This window comes from Coffea eugenioides, chromosome 9 (genome assembly GCF_003713205.1).
Source record: "Coffea eugenioides isolate CCC68of chromosome 9, Ceug_1.0, whole genome shotgun sequence".
Classification (NCBI taxonomy): Eukaryota; Viridiplantae; Streptophyta; class Magnoliopsida; order Gentianales; family Rubiaceae; genus Coffea; species Coffea eugenioides.
In genome coordinates this window covers 5,085,816-5,110,534 of record NC_040043.1, presented here as the reverse complement: position 1 = coordinate 5,110,534, position 24,719 = coordinate 5,085,816, and the positions used below count along the sequence as shown (strand labels likewise).

Genomic DNA, 24,719 nt, shown 5'->3' with positions numbered 1-24,719 from the left:
TGATTAATGAAGCAATATGACAAAATCAAGAAACACTGTGCATGTCATGTTAAGTCCCATGAAAGAGTTGTCATATGGGGGATCTACAGTTTCCCACATTCCTGTATGCACATGGCGCAGTGAAAACAGCAAGGTACGGGACTTTCTAAAATGGATAGGAAACTAAGGTGAATTTATTTGTATAGTTTACACAAAACTTATGATAGGTGTAGGTATAGAATGAAGCATGGTTACTTACGATGGGTGAAAGGAATGTACAATGGCCTAAGAAGATCTATTTCAAGCAGTGTTGGAAATGGCAGCATATCGATTTATTCGCTCAAGAAGGCCGAGCGCCTTCCTTTTGGCTCTGGAAGTTCCATTCAGTGCAAGCTGAGAAATAGTCCCATTTGCATCCTCCTCTTTTCTGATCTCTCTCAATTTTGCTCTGTCGTAAAAACACATTGTATAGAGGATTGCAATGCAGTTCTCTTTGTTGCGTTCGCTTGTTTTCTCCCTGATGACATTGAGCAGGAAAGACAGCGCACCGAGTTCCGCCATCTCCTCAATCGCCTTCTGATGGCTGGCCAGCATTGCAAGAATAGCCAAGAGCTCATCCATGAGCAAATGGTCAACGATCTTCTTCATAATGACCCCAACTGCTCCATCAGACACCGCCCTACTCTTGTTCTCAAGAACAACGCATAAACTGAAGATTGCTGAAGCTGCATCCTTCATTGCTGGTGGATGTCCTTCTTCCAGAAGCTCAATCAAAGGCTTGAGAGCGCCCAATTCGCCAATCATGTATTTATTTGAATCAATGGCTGATAGGGTGAAAAGAGCTGCAGCAGCATTGCTCCTTGTCTCAATCCTTTCAAATTTGAGGGCCTCAATAAGAAGAGGAATCCCTGCTGGATTCTCAGCAAATAACTTTTTGTTAGTGTCAAGTATTGACAGATTCAAAATTGTTGTGATCAAATCCTCTTCTAAATCAGGATCAATATCAGGCTTCCCTGATGCAAGTGGTTCAATCAAATAGGAAATGGCATTAGTAATCTCCCCAAAAAGAACTCGGAAAGATGGCGACCGCTTTGTTAGTTGCCTAATCTCTTTTGCAGCAATCTTCTGATCAGAAACAGCAGACGAGGAAAGTTTCTCAAGCAGCGAACTCAAACGTCCTCGATCAGCATTTGCAATTGCTTTTTCTTCATCAACATCTTGTACAGGGGTAGGAAGCTGAATTCCATGTTCTCTGCTCCATCTAGAAATCATATCCTTGAGCAGGACATTAGGAACCAGAATCATATGCGAAAGAACTTGTTCTGTTTGAGGGCAGGTCCGATTTCCCTCATTCAGCCAGTTTTGGATGAATGGCCGATCAAACGTCTGCAGAACAGATCACAAATGTTGGTTCTCTTGAAAATGACACAACATTTCAGCACAGCCTAAAATCTGGAAATCCAATTGCTGAACTACAGTGACGAAATTCAATTTGACCCGCAATTTTAACTTTTCCTATCCCAACAAATTTGCTTAGCTTCTGACTATTCACAATGCATAATCGGTAATAATTGAAAATTTACTTTCATCAAATTCAAACATCACTGAAAGGATTCAACCTGACTTTTTGAAAATTTCGCCAGCCTAGAAAATTCTGCCAGTAAGGTCACAATGTTCATGGACCTACACTACTACAATAATGCATGGAAAGGAAAATGTGCCCTTTGCATCTGTTCAACAACTTCTAGGGGATGACTCCAAAAAAAAAAGACTTCTGGGGGATGACCACAGATATTTCTGCGCCACTGGTTTTGTTGGTCCATGTTTACTTCATGATCTACGAGACTTTAACAAGACAATTATTTAAAAAAAAAAAAAAGAGGCATAACCCTATCAGATTTTCCTCCATTGTCACATCAACCGTACTTTAATAAAGAAGTGCATAACCCCAACCTCATGTCACTGTTCACTAATTAATTAACTATTTACACTTGGTCACAAACCTGTACGTTCTTTTGCCAGAACGGTGAAAGCTATTGAAAGTCTTTAAAACATGAAATTTTAATCAAACACTTAATATCCTGCAGACAAGGCACAAGTGGTGACCAATGATCCGCAAGAGTCTTACTAGAAGAAATAAGTTTTTGTTGGTTGATTACTTTATACATTTCTAGTTATCTCAGAATCAAAGAAGAAGACACTGGCATTGACAAGAAAAAAGAGAATTTTGAACCTTTGAACACCAAATAATCACAAGAAAAGGGGAGAATTAACAAGAAAATTGAATGAAAAGACAGAAATATCAAAGACACCAAGAAAAAGTTTCAAGAAATATCAAAGACACCAAGAAAAAGTTTCAATCTTGAACAGAAGATTAATAGGGAATCTACCAACCTGGCCAGAGGCTATGACAACAGGGTCAATCATGAGTTGTCCAGAAAGAGGACATCTAAATTCAGGAGGTGGAAGAGTAAGCAAAAGGCTTTGTGGGTTGGAATGCTTCAGCTTCAATTCTTTCAAACAAGACAGAGCCTGCATGGCACGATCAGCGGCTTCCAATGCATAATCATCTTCTTCCACAATACTCTGTACCAATATCTGCAGTTCCCTCTTGAGCTGTTCTGCTGTAGTTTTTACTTCCAAAACCGCCCCTTTTTCTGTTGTTGTCTTGGCCATCTTATCTACACCACAAAATATGAAAATACAAATTGGGAACAGGGATTTAAGCAAAAAGAAGAATGGAAACTGCAGTTGGAATTCAAGAATAAACAAGAAGAAGAAAGTTGGTGGTGCCCAGCATAAGCCTACTCTACTAGGACAACAACAACTAGTTCTTCTTCCATACTCTCTTTTCTTGCTTTGTCGTCTTTTATAAAAGAACCCCTTTTGTTGGTGGATTTTGAAATTGTGGAGATGGCTCGATGGGATGAGGTCGTCGGCGCCTCCTGGACTTTACTCGGGGAATTACGAAACAAATACGACTATTATTCCTACTTGACTTTTACTCTTCACCATGTGTCGGTAGAATAAACAGGGGAACAAGGTTTCTAAAGGAAGGTGTACATTTCTATTAATAGACAGATAATCTCTGGTTGGGGGATAACCCCAAATTAATTACTAATTAGTGAATGATTTGGTGAGCGGTGAAAAATGCATTATGAGTTTACATACATCTGAATCGGCTCTTGCTGCTGTATAAAGTAGACCTGTCAATCCGGCCTAATGAGCCGGACTTTCGTAAGTTCGAATTCAACTCATTTAATTTGTAATATTTTTGAGTTTTGAGTTATGAGTTTTAGATTAATAAATGTGAAACTCATATTCAACTCACATAATATTTCGGTTGTGAGCCTTATTTGAATTTAACCCAATTTCACTTATTACACCTTAATTTTCTGAATATAATTACTATAACTATTAAGTTGTAAAACTAATTTAACATTTATAAAACTATAACATTAAAACTAAACATGAACAAGTAATAGTTCTTAAAAAGTATATAAACCAAAAAATTTTCAACAATATTTATATCTAATTCGTTCAAAATACATGAAAAATAATAATAAAACATGCAGTCATAAGTTAATACATTTTCAAAAGTTGGAACTTCTTTATAGTGTTGTGATTTGAATCCAAACATGCTTGATGATTTGTATTTATAGATCAAAAAGAAATCAACCAATAAAAAAAGTTGGAGATTCAGTTATGTATTACTAATATTATCTCTCAAGAAAGCTCGTAGAAGAGTTTTCAGATGTATTTTTGTATTTTGTAATATGTATATATTTAGTATTTAGTAATAATATATTTGGATATATAATTATACGTAATATCAAAATATAAATATTATATAAATCGGGCCGGACCTATATCAGGTGTGAGCCTAATGAGATCCAAGTTCGACTCATATTTAATTCGGGCTTATTTTTTAGACTCAACCTTAGATTAACTCACCAAAAGGTCGAACTCATCGGACATTTTTCGGGGCAAACGACCGCGAACTCGGATTGGTCCGATCCCAATGATAGTCCTAATATAAAGTGTATATAAAATTGCTATGGCCCTGGGTGAAGTGGTGGGTTCTTGTAAAGGTTAATAATAATGTTATTGGTAAATTACACACGGTATAATTATCTTATGATGTTAACATTTACATTTATGAACAAAACCTTTTGATAAATGAACCACCCATTAGATGCATTTTTTATTCTTTTTTCTAAAGATTTTTCTAACGGATACTCATACTTAAATTACATCCAGTTTTTTTTGTAAACTATCTTCCTCCAATTCTCATGTTGTCCCTTACAGATGGTTTTTTTTTTTTTTTTTACTTTCAATTGTACATATTTTTGTTTAATACACTTTTTTTTATTACATATTACATAAAATAGTTATATTTGCTTGCACTATTTTTGTGATTCTTTCAATTAAAAATATTTTTTGACAAGTTGCACATGCATCGAATGCGTCTCAATAGCTAGTTACAATTATTGTACCGTCTCCATTTAGATTTTTTTTCAAATGAATTACATATTCCTAAAAGAATTGATAACTAATATTTATGGATTTTTCTGATTGAATTGCACTTAACTTGCAATCTGCATTTATCGTATTCTTCCATTTGGACACCCTCTTCAATTAAGTATTCCTCTACCAAAAATAAATAAATAAATAAATAAAACTGAGGTCTCTCTTAAAGAGTGTCTAACTAAGTAAGCACAACTCAGTTAAGCCCTTTTTTTATAAAAAAAATAAAAAAAATCAACGACGTACAAAAAAGTGATATTAAATTGACTAAATTAGATGGTACGTAATGATATGTATTACTCTAAAAAAAGGGTTCATTATTAAATTGGCATTGCTCAGTACATACAAAGCTATCTACAACTACAAGATATCATTTACTACCATGCAACATCCACAGTAACCAGCTCCAAAATCTCCTTTTTATATGACAAATGTTACTATCATGTCATGTGAAGCAAAGAAATGTAATATCAATTGACTGAGTCATATACCTTAATTGCATCTCTTCAAGGCATTGGTAATTAATTTGAACATTATGTGAGGTGATATGTGACTGCTTTTCTTTTTTTTCTTTTTTTTTAATGAGAAGTTCTAGACTAATGTAGTGGTCATCATGGGATTTGATTGGTCAAAAATTGGTCTGTTAACTTTACTAATTGTCTACTATTTGATTGAAGAATTAAAGAATAAAAAAGTGACCATACCCCAGTCCTATACCTCACTCTCATTATCAAAGGAAGAAGACTGCCCTCCTACCCCCTCTTTCTTTTTCATTTTTTGTTTTTTTTATGAATTAAAAAAAAGCTTTCGTGGATAAATATTTGTTTGGACAGCAGATTATTTGGTCAAATATATTTGCTGACATCACCATTACAATTTTCAATACAACTTTTTATCTTCCCAATTACCTTTTTATCTCACATACATCACATCACAAAAAGTGCTACAGTAATTATTTCAAATAATACCCTATCCAAACAATTGAATGATAAAATTTCTTTTATCATGAAAACTGGATATTATGCTTCTTTTATGTCTCTTAACACTAATGTAATTTTAGGAAACGTAGAAAAGGATGTGCCTATATATTATTGTCTTCTTTTCATATTTTATATGCATGGACTTGAAAGCTACAATACTACTGAATGGTGCTGTCCTTTTCTAATAATTCTAGAGCACAAATTAACCTTTCAACACAGCATATTTAGTGGCTTACAATTTTTTTTTTTGTTTCCCTTCCAATTATTGAAAGTAATATGAATTAGTAACTCGAAATGGATAGCAAAGACAAAATTCCTTTCTTTTTAAATTTAGCAAAAAAACAATGAATGATTACGAAATTGGATCTTTGTCATGTTCTTACTGTTCTTAAAAACAACCTCTTGCGGAAATCCCATGGCTGAAATTTGTCATCCTTACTCGGATGTGAGTCAAAGAATCATCATGGGAGTCATAATGTGAGTGGAAGACAAACAAAAGTACTTTGAAGTGACACTTTTTGTAATCATAAAATGAAGCAAACACGAAATTGGCCAAACTTATATTCCATGAGAAAGCCACATGAAACGAGAGGATTACGTAGCATATTATATTACCATCATCCTTAGCAGAGCTGGCAAGATATATATATATTTTTAACTGTAATGATAACATTCTTATAACCTAATATATCATATTTTACAGAACGAGAGAATCTAAAGAACCTGTATAAGGGGTTGGAGAGGGAGCCTAAAGAGACTGTATAAGATACTAACAAATATATAGATTCAATGGCTCAATGGGCTTCCTTTACACCTCCTTGAATTTTTTTCAAAGTAAATTCAAAGTAGATAAGGTTCAAACCCCCCCCCCCTCTCCTGCACAACGATAATATCTTTATAACTTAATCTATTTATTCTACAGGAAGGAGGAGGATAAAGAGACTGTACAATGAATTAGTAAGTATGCAGATTCGATTAAACTAGAAGGCTGCTCTGCCACCTCTTTTAATTTTTTTTTAAAGCAGGTGAGGTTTGAACCCCCTCCTCTGCAACCATAATTTAATCTATCTTATTCTATAATCCAATTTTTCAGACATCTCTTTTGAATTTATTTCTATAACCTAATCTATCATATTTTAGGAAAAAAAAAAATTAGCAAATATACAGATTCGACTGGACTAAAGGGATTCTTCGCTGTAGGTGAGATTCGAACTTACGACCTACAATTTAAAGAGAGATAAAATCATTTTTTTTTAGCGGGCATTGAGCCAAAGCTTGGTGGTTACTAAAAGTGTGAAGATCGGCCTTGTTCTAATTTAAATTGCTCGATTGACCATGTAAAAGAGAAACTCAACAAAGAAGGACACAGAATCAGATGGACGAACGAAAATCTTAGAATATGCACGGCAATTGGCACTTGGCAATGGCATGCGTCCTTTCGTGACGGTGGTGAACGGACGTCCGCGAATGAGGGAGCGACCCATGCCGCGTGATACAAATTATTATATTGTCGCTACGCCTGTAACGCAACCAACCCCAACTGACCCTGATTTGGTACTCGGCTTATATTAATTAAAAAGTTATTTTGGTTTCCAAACGCGTGTAACATTCGGTTCTAGGACGGCTTCTCATTTTAACGTCTAACCAACTTTAGATCCGCTACTGACTTAATGCTGTACGCGCTGAAGTTAGTGTATGTGCTAACCGAGTATGGATGCATGGCATGTAATTTTAATTCAAATTTAAACTTCACTTCTTGCATGTATGCGTGTGTGTATATAACACTAGTTTAGAAATAAAATTTATAAAATTTTTTTTAATATGTTATGTATATGAAATAAAAATGTGGCTAGAAATATGTATATAGAATATTTTTCAGAAATCGTAAAAGAAAAATGCTCAAACGAAACCTTAATTATACTAGATGTGGGACCCAAACTGCAACCTCGACAGATACTTTGGACTCGAATTGTATCGAGTAGATTTAGTTTGTGTACATATACGGAATAGATTTGAGATGTCTAAAAAAGATATGATGCGACTGATTGATGTGACCTAAATCAATCTGCAACCTCGACAAATACCTTGGATTCGAATTGTATCGAATAGATTTAGTTCCTGTACGTATACGGAATAGATTTGAGATGTCCAAAAAAGATAGATATGATGCGACTGATTGATGTGACCTAAATCAATCTGCAATCTCGACAAATACCTTGGATTCGAATTGTATCGAGTAGATTTAGTTCCCGTACGTATACGGAATAGATTTGAGATGTCTAAAAAAGATATGATGCGACTGATTGATGTGACCTAAATCAATCTGATGCGCTATGATAATAAGTAGTGCTGAACAAACAAACAACGAATGTTTACAATCTACGGACACATCCTGGATTCAATGACTAATAACTTCGCCCTCTATTACAAACGATGGATGTCATCTCAATTCTCCTCTCAATTTCGGTATCAAAGTGATGGGGAGGAAATCCCCGTCCCTCGTTGCCTTTTGTTCTTGTCGACCTCCAGGAGGTTAATTAAGCTTAATGATCATCTGAGAATAGAAATCAAACTACAGCAACAGACAGATATTAGATAGATCGACAAGCAACGTGGTGATAATAGAACAAGGCAAGAGTTTACTATTTTCGTTTCATTGGGTGCAGGTCTACACGTGCTTGTATGGACATTAGTCTTCTGGGAGATGGTGACATCTCCCGACTTCTTCCAACTTTAACACAGGGCTTACACGTAGCAGATAAGCAGAATTTAGAAAAAAGACAGTTCACAGCGCCAGACAGAGTGGACACCAGTGTCAGAAGCAAAGGTATTTTGTTGTCTCTTGATGCTAAGAAGATTCTACCTATCATCATCAGATTCAGCATCGGTGGACGATTTTTTCAATTTTTTGATGCTGCCTTTCCAAAGTTGCCCAATCATTCTCATTGGAGATTGAACCAGAAAACCCCCATCCTCCTCCAACTTGGGCGGCAGCAATCCATGAAGTGAACTCCCAATCAGTCAGAAACGCCATTAACTATACAGGTCCTACAATACTGGTGCACTTTTAGTTATAGCTTGGGTCTTGTCCTTACGTAGATGTGGACCTTATCGTGGGGCTTACTCCTCCTCCTCCTCCTCTTTAAAGTTAGGGATAATTTCACAAACCTCCCTTGAGGTTTCTGACACTTGCACTAAGACCCCTCAAGGTTTTAAAAATTCCACATAGCTCCCTTGCTTTTCAAATTTGGTAACAATTCAGTCTAATTAGGATTAAAATATTACTATCATGATAGATATGACATTTATATTCCATGAATACCCTCTTCCTCCCTATATTAGTACAAGATTGCTTGTTAATAAAAAGGTAGAGATGATTATGGGTATTTTATTTTGAATCATTTAATTTATGTTAAATACATAAATATTTACAAATAAAATTCAAAAGCCGTTACACAAATATTTTTACGAAAGGAAAACTAGCATGTTTTGTATTTAATATAAATGAAGTATTTGAAAGTAAAAAAAAAATCCATAACATATCAGTTCTTTACGAGTTTCTTCCATTATATGAATAAAGTACTAGCTATTTATGAGTATTTTCTTTGAATCATTTAATTTATATTAAATACATAAATGTTTATAAGTGAAATTTAAAAAGTGTTACACTAATATTATTACGAAAGGGAAACTAGTAGGTTTTGTATTTAACATAAATTAAATACGTGAAAGTAAAAAAAGAAATTACCCACTTTTTACCAACTCTTTACGGGTTTCTTCTATTATATGAATAAAATACTAGCTATTTATAGGCATTTTACTCTGAATCATATAATTTATGTTAAATACATAAATGTTTGTAAGTAAAATTTTAAAAAGTGATATACTAATATTTTTACGAAAGGAAAACTAGTAGGTTTTGTATTTAACATAAATTAAATACATAAAAGTAAAAAAAAAAAAATTGCCCATAACATATTAGTTCTTTATGAGTTTCCTCTATTACACGAACAAAGTAATAGCTATTTATGAGTAAAAAGAAATATCCCATAAAGTACCAACTCTTTATGGCATTTGTCTATTATCTGAACCAAGTACCAGATTTTTATGGGTATTTTATTCTGAATCATTTAATTTATGTTAAATACATAAATATTTGCAAGTAAAATTCAAAAGCCGTCACACAAATATTTTTACGAAAGGAAAACTAGTATGTTTTGTATTTAATATAAATGAAGTATTTGAAAATAGAAAAAAATTGTCCATAACATACCAGTTATTTACGAGTTTCTTCCATTATATGAATAAAGTACTAGCTATTTATGAGTATTTTACTTTGAATCATTTAATTTATATTAAATACATAAATGTTTATAAGTGAAATTCAAAAAGTGTTACACTAATATTATTACGAAATGAAAACTAGTAGGTTTTTATTAACAAGTAATCTTGTACTAATATAGGGAGGAAGAAGGTATTCATGGAATATAAATGTCATATCTATCATGATAGTAATATTTTAATCCTAATTGGACTGAATTGTTACCAAATTTGAAAAGCAAGGGAGCTAGGTGAAATTTTTAAAACCTAGAGGGGTCTCAGTGCAAGTGTCAGAAACCTCAGGGGAGGTTTGTGAAATTATCCCTTAAATTTAAATGGTGTTAGGTGTGTGTATTCTTACACCTTTCTCTCCAAATTAATTAGTCACAATTCACAAGCACCATTTTCCACCATTGAATTTACAGATCCTCCTACTGTCACACCAAGACTTCTACCATAGAAGCAGAATTATGGACCTCATTGTGAAGCTCACGTTTTTGTGAGACGCCAAACCGATATATATATCTATAAGATCGGCTAGTGCACTGTGTTTTTTATGACTCGAACAAGGGTACATTTGCTCGGCCCGATCTAGCCATCCAATGTAAATAGATGGCATGGATTGGGGCTGAACTACGACCCCATTTGAACCATCAATTGCAACGTGCAGTTATTACTGTTTATTATTCTCAAATTGCAGGTGTCTTGATCTTTGGATTTGTATTCGAATTTACATATGACACCGAAACACTTGAAATTAGGACTGCAAACGAGCCGAGTCGAATCGAGTTTTGGCCTAATCGAGCCGAGTTTCGACATAATTTCATTGAACTCAAACTCGAGCTAGAGCTCGACGAGCTGACAATTTCAAGTTAGAGCTCGAGCTCGAGCTCGAAAAAAATAAAAAAATAATTATTTCATTTTTTAAAAAATAAATAAAATAAAATTTTTTTCTTAATAAATAATAAAATATTAAGGATATATATGTAATTTTACTATTAAAATTAAAAATTTAAAAATATATATATACTTAAAATAAAAAAAATATATACTTAAAATAATATATATATATATATATATATACTCGAGCTCGCGAGCCGGAGCTTAATATTTTGAGTTTGAGTTCGAGCTCGATTTTGACTCGAGCCGCTCGCGAGCAACTCGATTCGTTTGCAGCCCTACTTGAAATTTTGGATCTCACCACTTACATATGCATATTACATATTTATGAGTATATAACCTAATGTTCTATTGACGTGTTAATTAATGTGCCTGCATATGATTGATTGATTGCGTTGTGTAATTCTTCTTTAGAACTGTGAATTCGAGCTCTACCAGAAGTGATACTGATACAGAATGAACAAGTGTCTGTGTCGGTCAACTTCTTGGCGTGCATGCATGCACTTGAAACACAAACTAACTAGATTTGGTTCTTCTTGATTAACTCTTTCTCGGGAATATGTTTTATTCTTTGATTTACATCTGAATTCGCCAAACTTTAATTAGATCATCTATTTGCGCAACGGTTCCATCTTGATCTGTGCAAAGAAAGCTATTAATGCTACGCAGATTCTGTACAATAAATACATGCAGAATTTTTTTTTATTCCATTCAGGAACGTTGAACATTAATACACATAAGAGTTCTACTTCCAATATTCTATGGCTCAGATAAGCTTTCTGAGAGGGGCAGGGAACTGAATCAGCTCAAGCGTCGCTGCACGATATCCTCCTCATCCCTCTAACGCCGGCATTCGCAGGAGCTGCCTGTGGGCCGAAAGAGGTAAGCCAGCGAATGGTGGATAATTTATGGTTGGAGGAGGATAATTTGTTGATATTTGGGGTGTCGGATCGTGCTATTGAGGGAGAATATGAAAATTGCATTTACCACTTCCCAGTTTGCTTGTCTACTACAGAAAACTGAATATCTTTTTGTGTACCATGACAGTATCAAGGGACTCAACCACTGGTGTGCGTACAGACTTTACAATGCCCTCAAGGATTATTATTTATATAGCTGTGGAGAAGCAGTGGTCATCGTTCTTGTCAAAACATCAGAGAGGAAGGAAGAAGGCAAGATCAGAGGAAGCAGAAGAGGTATGCAGAGTCCGAGGAGGTTCCGAGGCTTACCGAAGATGAAACAGCGCAACAGATGAGCGAGGAGGAGGGAGATGACTGGTTTGGTTAATTGAGGAAGAATGTTACTCCATCCATTGAGACTACCATGAGAACGGATATTTTCCAGATTGTACAAGATTTGGAAGGCTTATCAGTTGCATCAGATCGTTCACAGAGCTAGAGATTTAGAAGTCAAAAAAGAGGGGAAAGAATATGGCTTAGTTCGTTGGCTGTCTTCATATTTTGGCGTGAAGGGCTGCTGAGACACAGGATTTTCTTAAGAGCACCACAGTTGTGAATTTACACGTCCCTTAGTAATCAATCAAGTCGCTTTGTCAATTATCCCTCGGATTGGAATGAATATAAACCAAAACAATTTAACTAAAAAAAATAAAAAACGAGGACTCAGCCTATGTAACCTAAGGATCTAAATGAGGCTCAGAACTTTTAAATATACAATCAAGATCTTTGCAGTAAATACAACAAGGCTGGTAAACATCATGCAACCAATCAAGGATGGCAAGACAATGATAAACAAGTAGCGCAAACCATGCAAGCTTTGCTTGCTTAGAAGAAAGACCTCACTTTCTTCCCCTGCAAACCTCAGAAACCAGCATGCTAATGCTACACATTCATAGCGCACACAATACTCTGCACCTTTTCATCCAACTAAAGATATTGCCAACCTGTAATTAGCCAAATTCGCAATAACAGAAGCATATCATACTGAGATAAATAGATATGACAGATGAGCACGCACAAATGAACAGAACGCATAGACCAAGAAGCAAGGAAATACAATATTTGCTTTAATGCATGTGGAAAAACTAAAGCCATGCATTCAGAAGAAAATTGATGTCCAGAAAGCTTTTAACAACTAAGGATACAGAAGAGGATACAGGAGTGGATAAACTGCAACACCTGTCAGAAATCGTACTGCCCCATCATTGAAAAGCCAAAGAGGAAATGAAAAATCTAACTGGCTGCCTGAAAAACTAAACAGGAAATTATCTTTTGTTAATAATAACTTACCAAAGTACCAAGAGAGCCACTCAATATCTCAAAGATAGTTCAGGAAAGCCATCATGGAAGACATTGAACTGCTTCAAATTATCCAAGCATTGCAGATGTGAATCAATAAAATAGCTGCAAGGTTTAAGCATCATCATCATAATCATCATGCGATTCCAAGGGATTATATCTGTCCTCAAACTCTGAACCTGATGTGATATCATTGTGCTTCTTCCTTTTGTCTCTATTTCTAAGTTCTGAATTACGCCCATCATCCTCTCTTCGGCTAGTCTTTCGCTCAGTTGACTTGCTGCGACTTGTATCTGAGCTTCTTGAGATAGCTGCCCTAGAACTTTCAGGATCATCTCGGCTCCCTCTATTCCTTGTATAACCATGCAAATGGTAGCCACTTCGCTGTCGATCTGGGCTTCTGGAATAACTCTTTCTGTCATGTCTTGACCTTTTAGTACTTCTGTTGTCATCTAAACTTTCACCATGCCGCTGAGAAGTACGTTTGTGTTGCTTATAATGTTCAATATACTTATCTTCAGAATGTATGGATCCATGAGCATGATTAGAATGTAAAGATGCTCCATAAACATGTTGTTCATTTCCGATCAGCTCAAGTTTTGTTTCACTTTTCCTAGGCTTAAGAGCATCTGAAGAACTGTTGTGCAGAGAAGAACCTTCGAAAGCCCTTGCTTCTGTGTTTTCACCGTCTTTTGGAAAACTATGACCACTGGCTTGCTTAATTTTATCCATGAATTCATCTATTATATCTCTCATCACCTGAAGGAAGGATAACCAATTTGGCATCGTCAAAGATGGAATGCGTGCAAATGGAATACTGTAAAAAGAAACACCACCAAGAAGGCAGTACAAGTAGAAAAGCAACCATCACAGTCTGTGTCATGTCAACACGCATAAGCCACCCTAGTAGAATAACTTAAGCTCACAAAGACAAACCTATCAATTGTTCATTAAGGATAATGCAGTAACTACAACACAAACGAACTTGATTGATGGTTTCAATTCAAACGAGGAACCTATCAATTTTCCATTAATGATAATGCAATAACTACAACACAAACTAACTTGATTGACGATTTCAATTCAAACGAGGAATGTTTGGAAATATTAATTAAATCCTGCTAAAGGATTGTAAACATTAACCCTCAGGTCATGAACACCAGGATCTCCATAGACTTTTAATGAGGGAGGTAGTGAGCCTCAAAATGCATCATGTAATGACAAAAGAGTCTTAGAGAAATATTAATTAAATCCTGCTAAAGGATTGTAAACATTAACCCTCAGGTCATGAACACCAGGATCTCCATAGACTTTTAATGAGGGAGGTAGTGAGCCTCAAAATGCATCATGTAATGACAAAAGAGTCTATCTAAGACATTTTATCAAAGAAATCTAAACCAAAACTAACATCATGCTGGACCTAAACTGTGTTTTACCTGCGTTGTTGTTCGTTTCATCTTTTTGCCACGGTAAGACATTCTACGTCGTTTATAATCTCTTTCCTCAGCCAGCAACTCTTCTCTTGTTTTTACTCTATTTGGCTCCTGCATATATACTGAGAATATTAAGAAGAAGAATGCACATAAAGAACAGAATAGCTTGTTATCAATAAGCACACACAGAAAGGCATCATGTTGCCATAACACTCTTTGCCAAAGTACCAGCAGAAATCCAAATGGTTAGCAAACTTTTTGTTTTAAAAGATAAATTTAACTTGCCTCATCACCAGTAGGGAAGAACCAATAAAATGCGCGGGGCTTAAGGGATATTGCAGCATCATTTGTAGTCAAGTTGAAAAATTTCTAAATTTGACTTGATAAAAAGCAGTATTTGAAAAAAAAACAAAAAAAGTCACTTCCCACTCCCAGAACAAAGAATAATGCAAATAACAGCACAAAAATTATCAGACTCCCAAATGGATTCAAAATTTCATTTAAAACAGAACTCCTATGCTTAAAGTTTTTCATGAGATAAACTAAAATGAGGTTCCATATGTAAAAGAAGTTGTCTTGGCCATCAAAGACAATATGTTATTTGAAATTCATCTTTTAATTCTGAAAGATCCATCCTTCACATGTCAATATTTATATTACTATAGTTGCAAGGCCTAGTATCTTAAAACAATTTAAATTCAATCTACCACAGTTATGTTAACTGATAGGCTCATTTAGCCAACTTGCCTCGCTATGTGCCTGTTGCCAGAGTACCCCATCATGTTCAATTACAGGTCTATAGTCAGAACGTTTCAGCAGCTCCTCATCAGCTCTCCTAGATATGTGTTCATGTTCTACAGCTCTACAAAACAAATCAGCTCCTTAAGAAGCTTCCATATGCAGTTCAATGAATAGATTCATTCAAAGAAGACACAAAGAAAAAAGAAGAAGAAGATGAGATAAAATGAAAATTGGAATGAAATTTACAGTATTTACTAGCACATACTGTAAAAACCACAGGGCACAAATTAGCAACTATATAGACAGCTTCTACAAAGTAGTTATCTAATCATACAACAATATTTTCTATCACCACAATCTTAAACTACCTAGAGAAAATTTGAGATCTGAAAGAATTGAAAATAGTTCCGCTACAAAGTCAAGTCTCAAGGATTTTAAGAAACATCAAGTCAAGAACAAAGGTTCTCAAGCCTCTTTCCGCCTAACGTCAAGATCCATTAGCTACTAGGTGCTAACAAATTTCCATGGTGTCTCACTTGACAAATACGTCTATCAAAAACAACCAAAATAAATAACCCATTTGAATAACCAAAGTGAATAACTGTCTGCCACCTCCCAAGTAAATAACCCATGTAATTTCCTAGTTATATATTCGAGAAAGAGGCAAAGAACCAGCAAATACAGCAAAATCTTAAGTAGCTAAAACACACATCTACAGCCATGGTCCAAATTAACCAACACTAACACATTTACAGCTCCAGCATCATAAGTTTGACAAAATAGAAAAGCTAATTATTTCAAGCAAATTCACAGCAGCATACCGTTGATATGCAGTAAGTGGCCGTGTATCCCTTAACATCTTAATTTTCTCTTCAAGCCAAGACCTCTCGTACAATGAAGCAACAGCAGCAGCTACCTGGGAAGCAAAAATCACGCTGCTTTGAACAGTCTCATGCACCATGCTATTTCTCTCATTCTTCCCACACTTTTCAACTGGCCCTTCAAGCTTATCATCCAGTTCATTCAATTTAGCGGATTCATTGGATATCTCTGCCACAGGGAAAAATGAAGAGCTCAATGCTGAATCCAAAACACATTGTTTGAACATGTCAATAGCCAAAAACTTTCCATTAGTTTCACCATACAACAGAGCAAGTTGGGACCCTAACCACATCATTACTTTACTTAAAACCGGACAATGAATCTTATCCTCCCTTTTGCTACTAATTAAAGAATCCAAAAAACCAATAGCTTCCCTAGTGACAGCTTTCAAACAAAACCTAAACAATAAGAGTATATGAGGGACCATTGCCAAATCAATAACCACGCCATATTTGGGTGAATTCGCGATAATCCATGGGTGCAAAAATGACAAATTACTCTTCCACGACCTCAAAATACATATAAGCACTCTATATGAATACGAGCTAGGATAACCAACCCAAGCCTCAATTTCATTCCTAACAGCCCAAATCTCCGAAGGGAGAAGCCTAATGGGCCACACATCAAAACCCTTATCATCTAAACGCCCATTAGCGTGTGTAAAATTAGCACATTCGGCGGATAAAAACCCGGGCAATGTGAGCATAGGAGGTGGAGAGGATGAAAAATCATATTTATAAGGAGTAATGACAACTGCCCCAGGACAATTAGAATAAAAATGACTTTCTTGAGGTGAATTCAAATAGTTTTCTAGCGAAAAGCAGAGTTCGGTAGAGCTAGGATTCTGGAGGGGCTGGGTGAAGGAGTTTTCCGACGAAGAATGGAGGGTTTTGGGGTAGTTCAGAGAGTGAAGGAGAGCTTGGGGGTTCAGGGGGCTCAGGGAGGAGGGGCAAGAGAGGTAGTGCGAGAAGATGGAGGAAGCGGGAAGGCGGTGGTTAGTGTTAAAAGGGCAAGGGATTAGGGCGGCGGATGGAGGTGAAGATGGCAGGAGAGAAGAGAGGGAGTTTAGGGTGGCTTGAGTGTTGTGGAGGAGAGAAGTGAGATTGGAGAGGGCGGTGGGGAGGTCGGGAGCTGCGGTGGTGGTGAAAGGTGGGGGAGGTGGTGGCAGAGGGTGAAAAGGAGGGAAAGGAAGTGGCGGGTTCATCTTTGGGGAAGATCTGATGGCGGGTTCGGCCGGTGGAGTCAAATGTGGTTATATTAGGGGCGTGGTGGCTTGAAATCGGATTGTAGTAGTACTTTCTGCTAGTAATGTGGTACTTTAATTTCTTGACATAAATTAAATTGCTGGACTAATTTCATGTGCACCGATAAACCGAGTCCCGTGCTTTTTTGTACTTTTAACTTCTGTTAATACATTTTTCTGAGCTTATTTGACACTTGTATATTTTGATCCAATTCTCAAAGATTTGCTATTGTGTTTAAAACAAATGAAGTGACTACATTTGTCATTTTAATTGGAAGCTCTTGTAATTCAATGAACAGTACAAGTTGTTAAGTCGAATTCTCAATGCCAAGGTCGATAGTAATGAATATTTTCTACATCTTCCTAAGGAAAGAAGATTGCAGCAAAATTAGATCAGATTATGTTCTAGTCAACCATCTTAAAGATCATTAAATATTAGAGATAATTTCAAAAATCCCCCCTGATGTTTCTCACAGTTTTACTTGGTATCTTTGAAATTAAAAAAATCTTACTTGCCTTCTTCTCTTACTTTAGACTTTTTTGTATCATTTACAACGCATTTTAAAATATAACATTAAAAAATTTATTCTGGGAGAGATAAATATGATCTCATTCCAAATTTGCCGTTTTGTTGTCTTACTTTTATTACCAAAATGATGAGTATATTAATAACAAATGAAAAACAAAAACAAAAGGTATGAAGATTTATTCTAGCTGGAAAAATATTTTAAATATCAAAAGTTAATATTTGAAATTTTATTTGAAGTTTTTGCAAGTTACCAAGTGTTTTGAGTTAATTTAAGATGTTTTATAAATCTTTCACATATTTTTGAATTTTCTAATTTTTTTCCAAATCGGTGGTTTTTTTTCCCAGAAACGGTAGAAACACACACACACAATTAGATTAGAAACACTCGAAAATTAACCCCTATTAAACCTAAGTGGGATCCACAGAGAACCCACGTCCAGCCAATTGATGACAGGACAAAACCCTCATGGAACTTAAGTCTAGATTGAAGAATCCACACACAAGCGATTTGAGTTGAAGAACCCAAATCGGTGGCTTGAAAAGTAAAAAGATACAATATGCTAAAAGTTATATATAAACTTGTTTGTATTGTTTTTAAACTGGTGCAAAAATGTATTCTCATAGTTATAATCTATTGCAAGTTATTTTAAAGAATATTGTAAATCATTCATAATTTCAAGTAATCTAATATTTTTTATTTGAACCAATGACACAAAAACTACTAAAGACTTTTTTATCTTGTTCTCAACTTTTAATTTATTAAAGAACTAATATCTATCAATTAACAAAAATTAAGAGATAAATTTAGTGTGTTATGACAATTAAGAAATCACAAGAAAAGGTTAAATTTGGCATGAAATTTTATTCTCTCTTCCAAAACGAGTTTTTAATATTATATTTTTTGAAATGGGTTTCAAATGTTACAAAAAGTTTAAAGTAAGGAAGCAAATTGAGATATGTTGTAGATGTTTATAATGAAGATGTTTATAATGGATGAAGGAAGCAGGGAAGGGAAAGAAGAGATTTATAATTATACTATTACACATATTCATCGCTTTCCAATACTATCTAAAGTCTCACCCATTTACCACACCACTACCCAATCTCTTTGCTCCAACCAAATTATTTGAATACCCTATAACTATTTCCAATCCTTTAATCCACCTCTCCAAATGGTTCTCATTCTATTTGGGGATAATTTCAGAAACCTCCCTTGAGGTTTCTTACTATTTCACTTAGTTCCCTTGATATTTTAGAAAATACTCTTGCTTCCCTTGATTTGACACTTTGGTAACCCAACTTTAAAATAGAGTAAAAAATTTAATGAATACCCTAAAATGCCTTTATTTTACAAAGTTCAATTTGTTCTTCTAAACAAAAAGAGTATCAAGTTTTTCGTGCTAATATTTGTTATTTAATAATCAACTATAATAATAAATCTTTTGCTATAATAGAGTATTTTTCATAGTGCTTTACTGGAAATATAAATTCTTTTTAAGATAGAAAAAAAAGTGCTATTTTGTTTCTTTTAAAGTTTATGAACTATTTTTTGAATAAAATTTATGGACTAGTTTAGTGGTGGAACTATCATAATTTGGTAATGATTTTGGGCCATTTGTTTTTAATCATTGTTGACTTATCCTCGATTTTGATACCCAAAAAAAAAGAACTACAAAAAAATTTGAGGATATTAAAAGTTATAAAAAAAATATTACTAGTTTAACATTTAATTTGGATATGTATTGGGGACAACATTGATAGTTCTTCTATACTTCTAATAAAATATAAGAGAAATGAATAAGAAGAAAAATGGTAAAAAAAAATTATAAAATCCATCCTCTGCATAAACAAGGCGATAAGAGAGTTTTATTAAAAATATTAAGGTTATTATTGTCATTTTAAATGGACAAGAGAGGTAGGTGTAATTGTTGAAACCTTAGGAAAGCCAAGTGAAATTATTAGAAACCTCAGGGGAGATTTCCGAAATTATCCCTTCTATTTATAGCCTAAGACTAACCCACAAAACAACCAAATTGTCCTCGTCCTGTTTATAATCTAACAACCTACAAAACAATGATAACCCAACTCGAAATCCTTCCAAACCAACTCAATGGAATTCAAATCCAAAATCTATTCTGAATTTTCACTAATCTGGATCAACCCATTGATCAATTATATCACTAGCTTCAAGCAGTCGATAAACCTGGTTACGATCCTCATACTGTTACTATCTCAATTTTGTTTATTATTGTGGAACTTTGAGTCATTCAACCATGAATGGTTGGCCATTAAAGCACAAAATTAGGATATGACTAATGTAAGAGACATCATTCTCAAAAATGAGAACGAGGACCGAACGTTAGCAAAAATCAACATGGAGTACTTTTTAAGGAAATTTTTACTATTGAGGAGTTTGCTGATGTTGAATGGTAGATGGCATAATGGATGCTAATTATGTAAGGTTGAGAAGATGTCATCGAATTGAATCCACAACAAAATGGATGATATAAAACCGCTAAAACATATGGATAACATAAAGCCGCTTGTGTCCGAAAAAGATGATGCGTTTGTATCACATGACGTTTTGAAACTGCTATTTTGGACTTACTGCTTCACTTTATAAGTTTTTGGGTAAAATACATAAAACCCCCTTGTGGTTTGGGTTATTGTCATAAAGCCTCCTCATTGTTTAAAAACCTCCAAAAAACCCCCTCCTGGTTTGGACTAATTTGAGCAACGAACGGAAATCGTTCAATTTGACGGAAAGTGAATTACATACGCTTGACAAGCGAGTGTGATGACAATACATCGAGGGTAATGTGGTAATTTTACATTTTCTTTTCTTTTCTTTTTTCCCTTGTTCTTCCTTTTATTCTTTCTTCTAAACCATCTGGAGTAGAAAAACAGAAGGAAAATCGACACCAACCTTTGTTAATCTTACTTTTCTTTTTTTCTTCTTTCCTTCCTTCTTCTTTTTCTTCTTTTTTTTTTTTTTCATTTTTTCTCCTTTCCCTTCTGGTGCAACTACAAGTAGAAACCCAAAGCTCCATGACCTTTGATAAACCCTCTCAAATTGGACTTGAATTTCTCTCACCAACTCAAAATCTCCCTTAAACATACAATTCACTCGATTCTTGAAGCCAGAGACACCACTATCTCATAGTTTTCAGTAGGGGTGGGCAAAATTATCCGCTAACCCGAAAGTCATATCCGATCCGATCTGATCGGAAAATTAGGATATCCGATTTTTATTATTTGATCGGGTCAAAAGAGGGTCGGGTATCCGCTAAGATGCGGGACGGGTTAGGGTCACATAATTAAAAATCCGCGGGTACCCGATCCGCCCCGCATATATATATTTTTTATTTTTATTTTTATTTTTATACACACATTATAAAATAATAAGTTAGAACTAAATAAGTAATTTTATTGAACAAATTGTATTACAAATATGAGATACTATAGTTTATTTACAAGATTCATTTGTAAAGGCCATGATCTTATATTTTATAGAAAAAAGTTTAATTAATGTGGAACATATATATTAAAAATTGTGCTACTTATTTCAAACTTTTATTGATTTTGAATTCTTTTAATTTTTTTCTTTATCTTATATTCTCTTCATATGCTTGTTTCTTGGTGGGAAACCTTTTTTTAGAAAAAAAAATTATTAAATCTTAGATGAATGTGTAAAATATAAAATTAAATTGGTATAAATCATTTTTTTAAAAAAAATTAAATGATAAAAGGGGCGGGACGGGTACCCGCTGATCCGACCCTATCTCAGCGGGTACCCGTATAGGGTATGTGGCGACCCCACTTCCCCCTAAGGCGAACCAAAGGGTTGGCGGGCCGTCTGCCCAACTCTCGCCAGGACTCACGCAAGCATACTAACCCAAATCTTTCGAATAATAACCTAATCTATTACAAACAAATTTTCTCGAATAAGATCTTCCTTAAATCCACATTAGCTTCAAAGATAACAGTGATATAAATAGCCAATCGAGGCTCTTAAACGACCCACGAGCTACGTACCAAAATATAAAGTCGTACCAAACCGGGTAGATAAACACATAAATCCATAATACAAACTTACAAACCAAGCAATCGAATTAGGGTTTACACATTTTCCAACTTCAAGTGGCAATCCAAAAGAAAAGTACATTATCCCCAAATAACGCATTACAGCCCACAAAATAAGTCATAATATTCAAATACAATCCAAAAGGAAAACATAAGTAAGTATCCAGCTTTCAGTTTCCAGAACCTGTTAAGGAAAACAATAAACGTGGGGTGAGCTAAAACTCAGTGGTGCCCCAAAACATGCAATCACTTAAATCAAACAACGGATAATGACTTAACAAATTTAAATAGTTAAGAAAGCGTATAACAGCACAAGGTAGGATACATGGGCTCTCAGGAGCCATTTTCCTCGCTTGATCACCCTTTATCGTAGTTGACCCTCCGTCAACTCTCACTACTTATAATCCATGTAGAGTTTCTCATTTTGTTACCTAACCCGTCACCATTCATTCCCCTGTCCCGGGCCCGCTCACCGACTAAAGACGCAGTATACTCGAGATATACCCGTAGATGATTGGTCGAGGGATTCACCCAACGACTTTATTGTAGTTAGATTCAGGCGTCGAGGGATTCACCCAACGACGTAACTACGTTTAGATACATGGTAGTTGGATTCAGGAGTCGAGGGATTCACCCAACGACGCAACTACATTTAGATTCAAGGATTCAGGAGAAAAATGATTCACGCAAGTCACCACTCGAACGGCTAGTGTGATAAAGTACACACCGCTCACTTCGATGGATCAAAAACTGGTTTTGCAAATTATCACTTATCGAGTCTAGAAAGCACTTAATTCAGGTAGGAAAAGAACAAGCAGGGACACTCACCAAGAGTGGAGTTCAGATATCAAGTTGGGAATCGAATTCCGCGTCCTCGAAATATCCTAAAAACCAAAATTTGAAACTATGAGTTTCTACTCAGTTTTTAAGCTTATAGTCATTGAAGTACATCTAATATACTATTAATTTACTTCCCTTAGAAAAATCAAGAATCTTTTTAGATTAAAACTTGACAAAAGTAGAAGAGATGTTTCTTATAGTTTTCCTTGAGTCACTTCTCTTATAAAAGGGTAACTAGTATTATTTTCTTGAAATAATTCGACAAACCTCTTAATATCAACGTTAGAAAGTTACTTTGAACATTTCTTTAAAGTTATGGCTTTTGCAAAAATTATCCTTAAAACTATTTTCCTAAAATAGGGTTTCTTGCCGAGCAAGTCTCCCAAGCTTTTCACTAAAATTAGTAAAACTCATATTTTGGAACTTTTCCTATAGTTAACTATCCAAGTGCAAAGCTTAAAGTAAGAAAAGGAATTAAAATAAGACTTAGAGTTTCCAAAAGCTATAGAACTTATTTACTATAGCTATCAAGGCTAGTTTGAGTTAAAGGAAATTATCGAGTTGGAAAGTTTTAGGCAAAACACTAGATATGGAGTTTTATAATATAATACTAGTTGGAAAAATATTTTTGATTAATTTGATCGCAGTTACTCGAGTTCGCAAGGTCGATACAACTTCCACAGCTCCGATTCCGTTTCGAAGTTATAATATGGATCAAAATATGGCAAAAATCACATAGCAAATTACTAGGACTTCGTCAATCATTAGCCCTAGATTTCAACAAGTGCATCTCTGAATAAAATAAAATGATCAACCAAGGTTTCATCAATCATTAGCACTTGGTTTCAGCAAGCCCATCATAAGCAAATAAAAATAAAAGTAAGTAAAGCCTCCAAGACATTCCAGCAATTAACTTTCATCACCCTGTAGTACTTATAAAATCATTCAAATGGCCAAGGGCTTCATCAATCATTAGCCCTTGACAACATCAATCACTTCCAACCACAATTTAATCAAGAATTTAAACCACAAGTAAGCTACAAGTTCAATCCAAATCAAACTTTAGTTTCACGAAGAAAACAGGACATTCATACCAAAACAGTCTACTTCAAGGATTCACAGACAGCAGTACACATGGAGGAAAAATACGAAATTTCTACAGAACAAAGGCCTATGTTTCTAGTTTCAAATGCCACTGACGGCGCCTTAAACGGATTTTTCTACACCAAGATATGAGCATTTTACTGAAACTGGTCAGGGACATCCGAAAATCTGAAGTTTCATTCTTCACTTGTGAAAAACTCCTTTTTCTCTTTTAACACCAAAATGTTTTTATTCAACCATCCATACATTTCTTATAGAACTCCAAAACAACAAATTCCAGACATTTCCATCCATCAAGATTCAGGGAAAAATTTAAAATCAAGTTAAGATCCCAACTCCACCGTTTACTATCACATAAAATTTCAGCAACTAATATACTTTAGATCAAATTTTTCCCTTGGTTTAAACAGGGTGTTAGGTACTCAAATTCAGCATTTAAACACTTAGCTAGCTATTAAAAATTTCCACTTCAAAACCAAATTCATTCAGTAACTAAAATCATCCAGAAATAGTTTAAAATCCAAAAGAAAACAAACTGAAAATTTCTGATCAAACCTCTCGGCTATTCCAGAATTTTCCAACCCTTGGGTGTTTATAAATCCAATTTTCCTCGGCTAAAACATGGTTTTAGATACCCAAATTAGTCATGCAAAAACTTATCTAGCTAATTAATATTTCCAATTCAAAATTTAACTTAAACAACAGCTGCAAATCCCCAAAATTTCCAGAATTTCTGTACAGCTAGCTTCGGACAAACATGCATGCAACAGATTGCATTTTTATTTTATTTTTCTGTTATAAACTAACAAATTAGCTGCATGCAGAGCCTAATTAACTTGTTATTAACCATCTAATCATGGTTATAAGTTTAAACAACAACATTAAACCAAATCAGGCTGC

At 34.8% G+C, this 24,719-nt stretch overlaps 2 protein-coding genes across 2 annotated transcripts; both read right to left on the bottom strand.

The window, feature by feature from the left end:
- LOC113783312 (U-box domain-containing protein 9-like) lies at positions 1–2,945 on the bottom strand. Its single transcript, XM_027329406.1, has 3 exons — positions 2,825–2,945; positions 2,374–2,660; positions 1–1,365 (listed from the first exon to the last, which is right to left on the bottom strand). The coding sequence occupies exons 2-3, from the start codon at positions 2,653–2,655 to the stop codon at positions 280–282; spliced, it is 1,368 nt and encodes a 455-aa protein (XP_027185207.1). The 5' UTR covers positions 2,656–2,660; positions 2,825–2,945; the 3' UTR covers positions 1–279.
- Positions 2,946–12,346: 9,401 nt separating this feature from the next.
- LOC113782042 (U11/U12 small nuclear ribonucleoprotein 48 kDa protein) lies at positions 12,347–17,224 on the bottom strand. The gene is made up of 5 exons (XM_027327954.1): positions 15,960–17,224; positions 15,145–15,259; positions 14,401–14,508; positions 12,956–13,723; positions 12,347–12,844 (listed from the first exon to the last, which is right to left on the bottom strand). The coding sequence occupies exons 1-4, from the start codon at positions 17,222–17,224 to the stop codon at positions 13,079–13,081; spliced, it is 2,133 nt and encodes a 710-aa protein (XP_027183755.1). The 3' UTR covers positions 12,347–12,844; positions 12,956–13,078.
- Between the last annotated feature and the right edge of the window lie 7,495 nt (positions 17,225–24,719).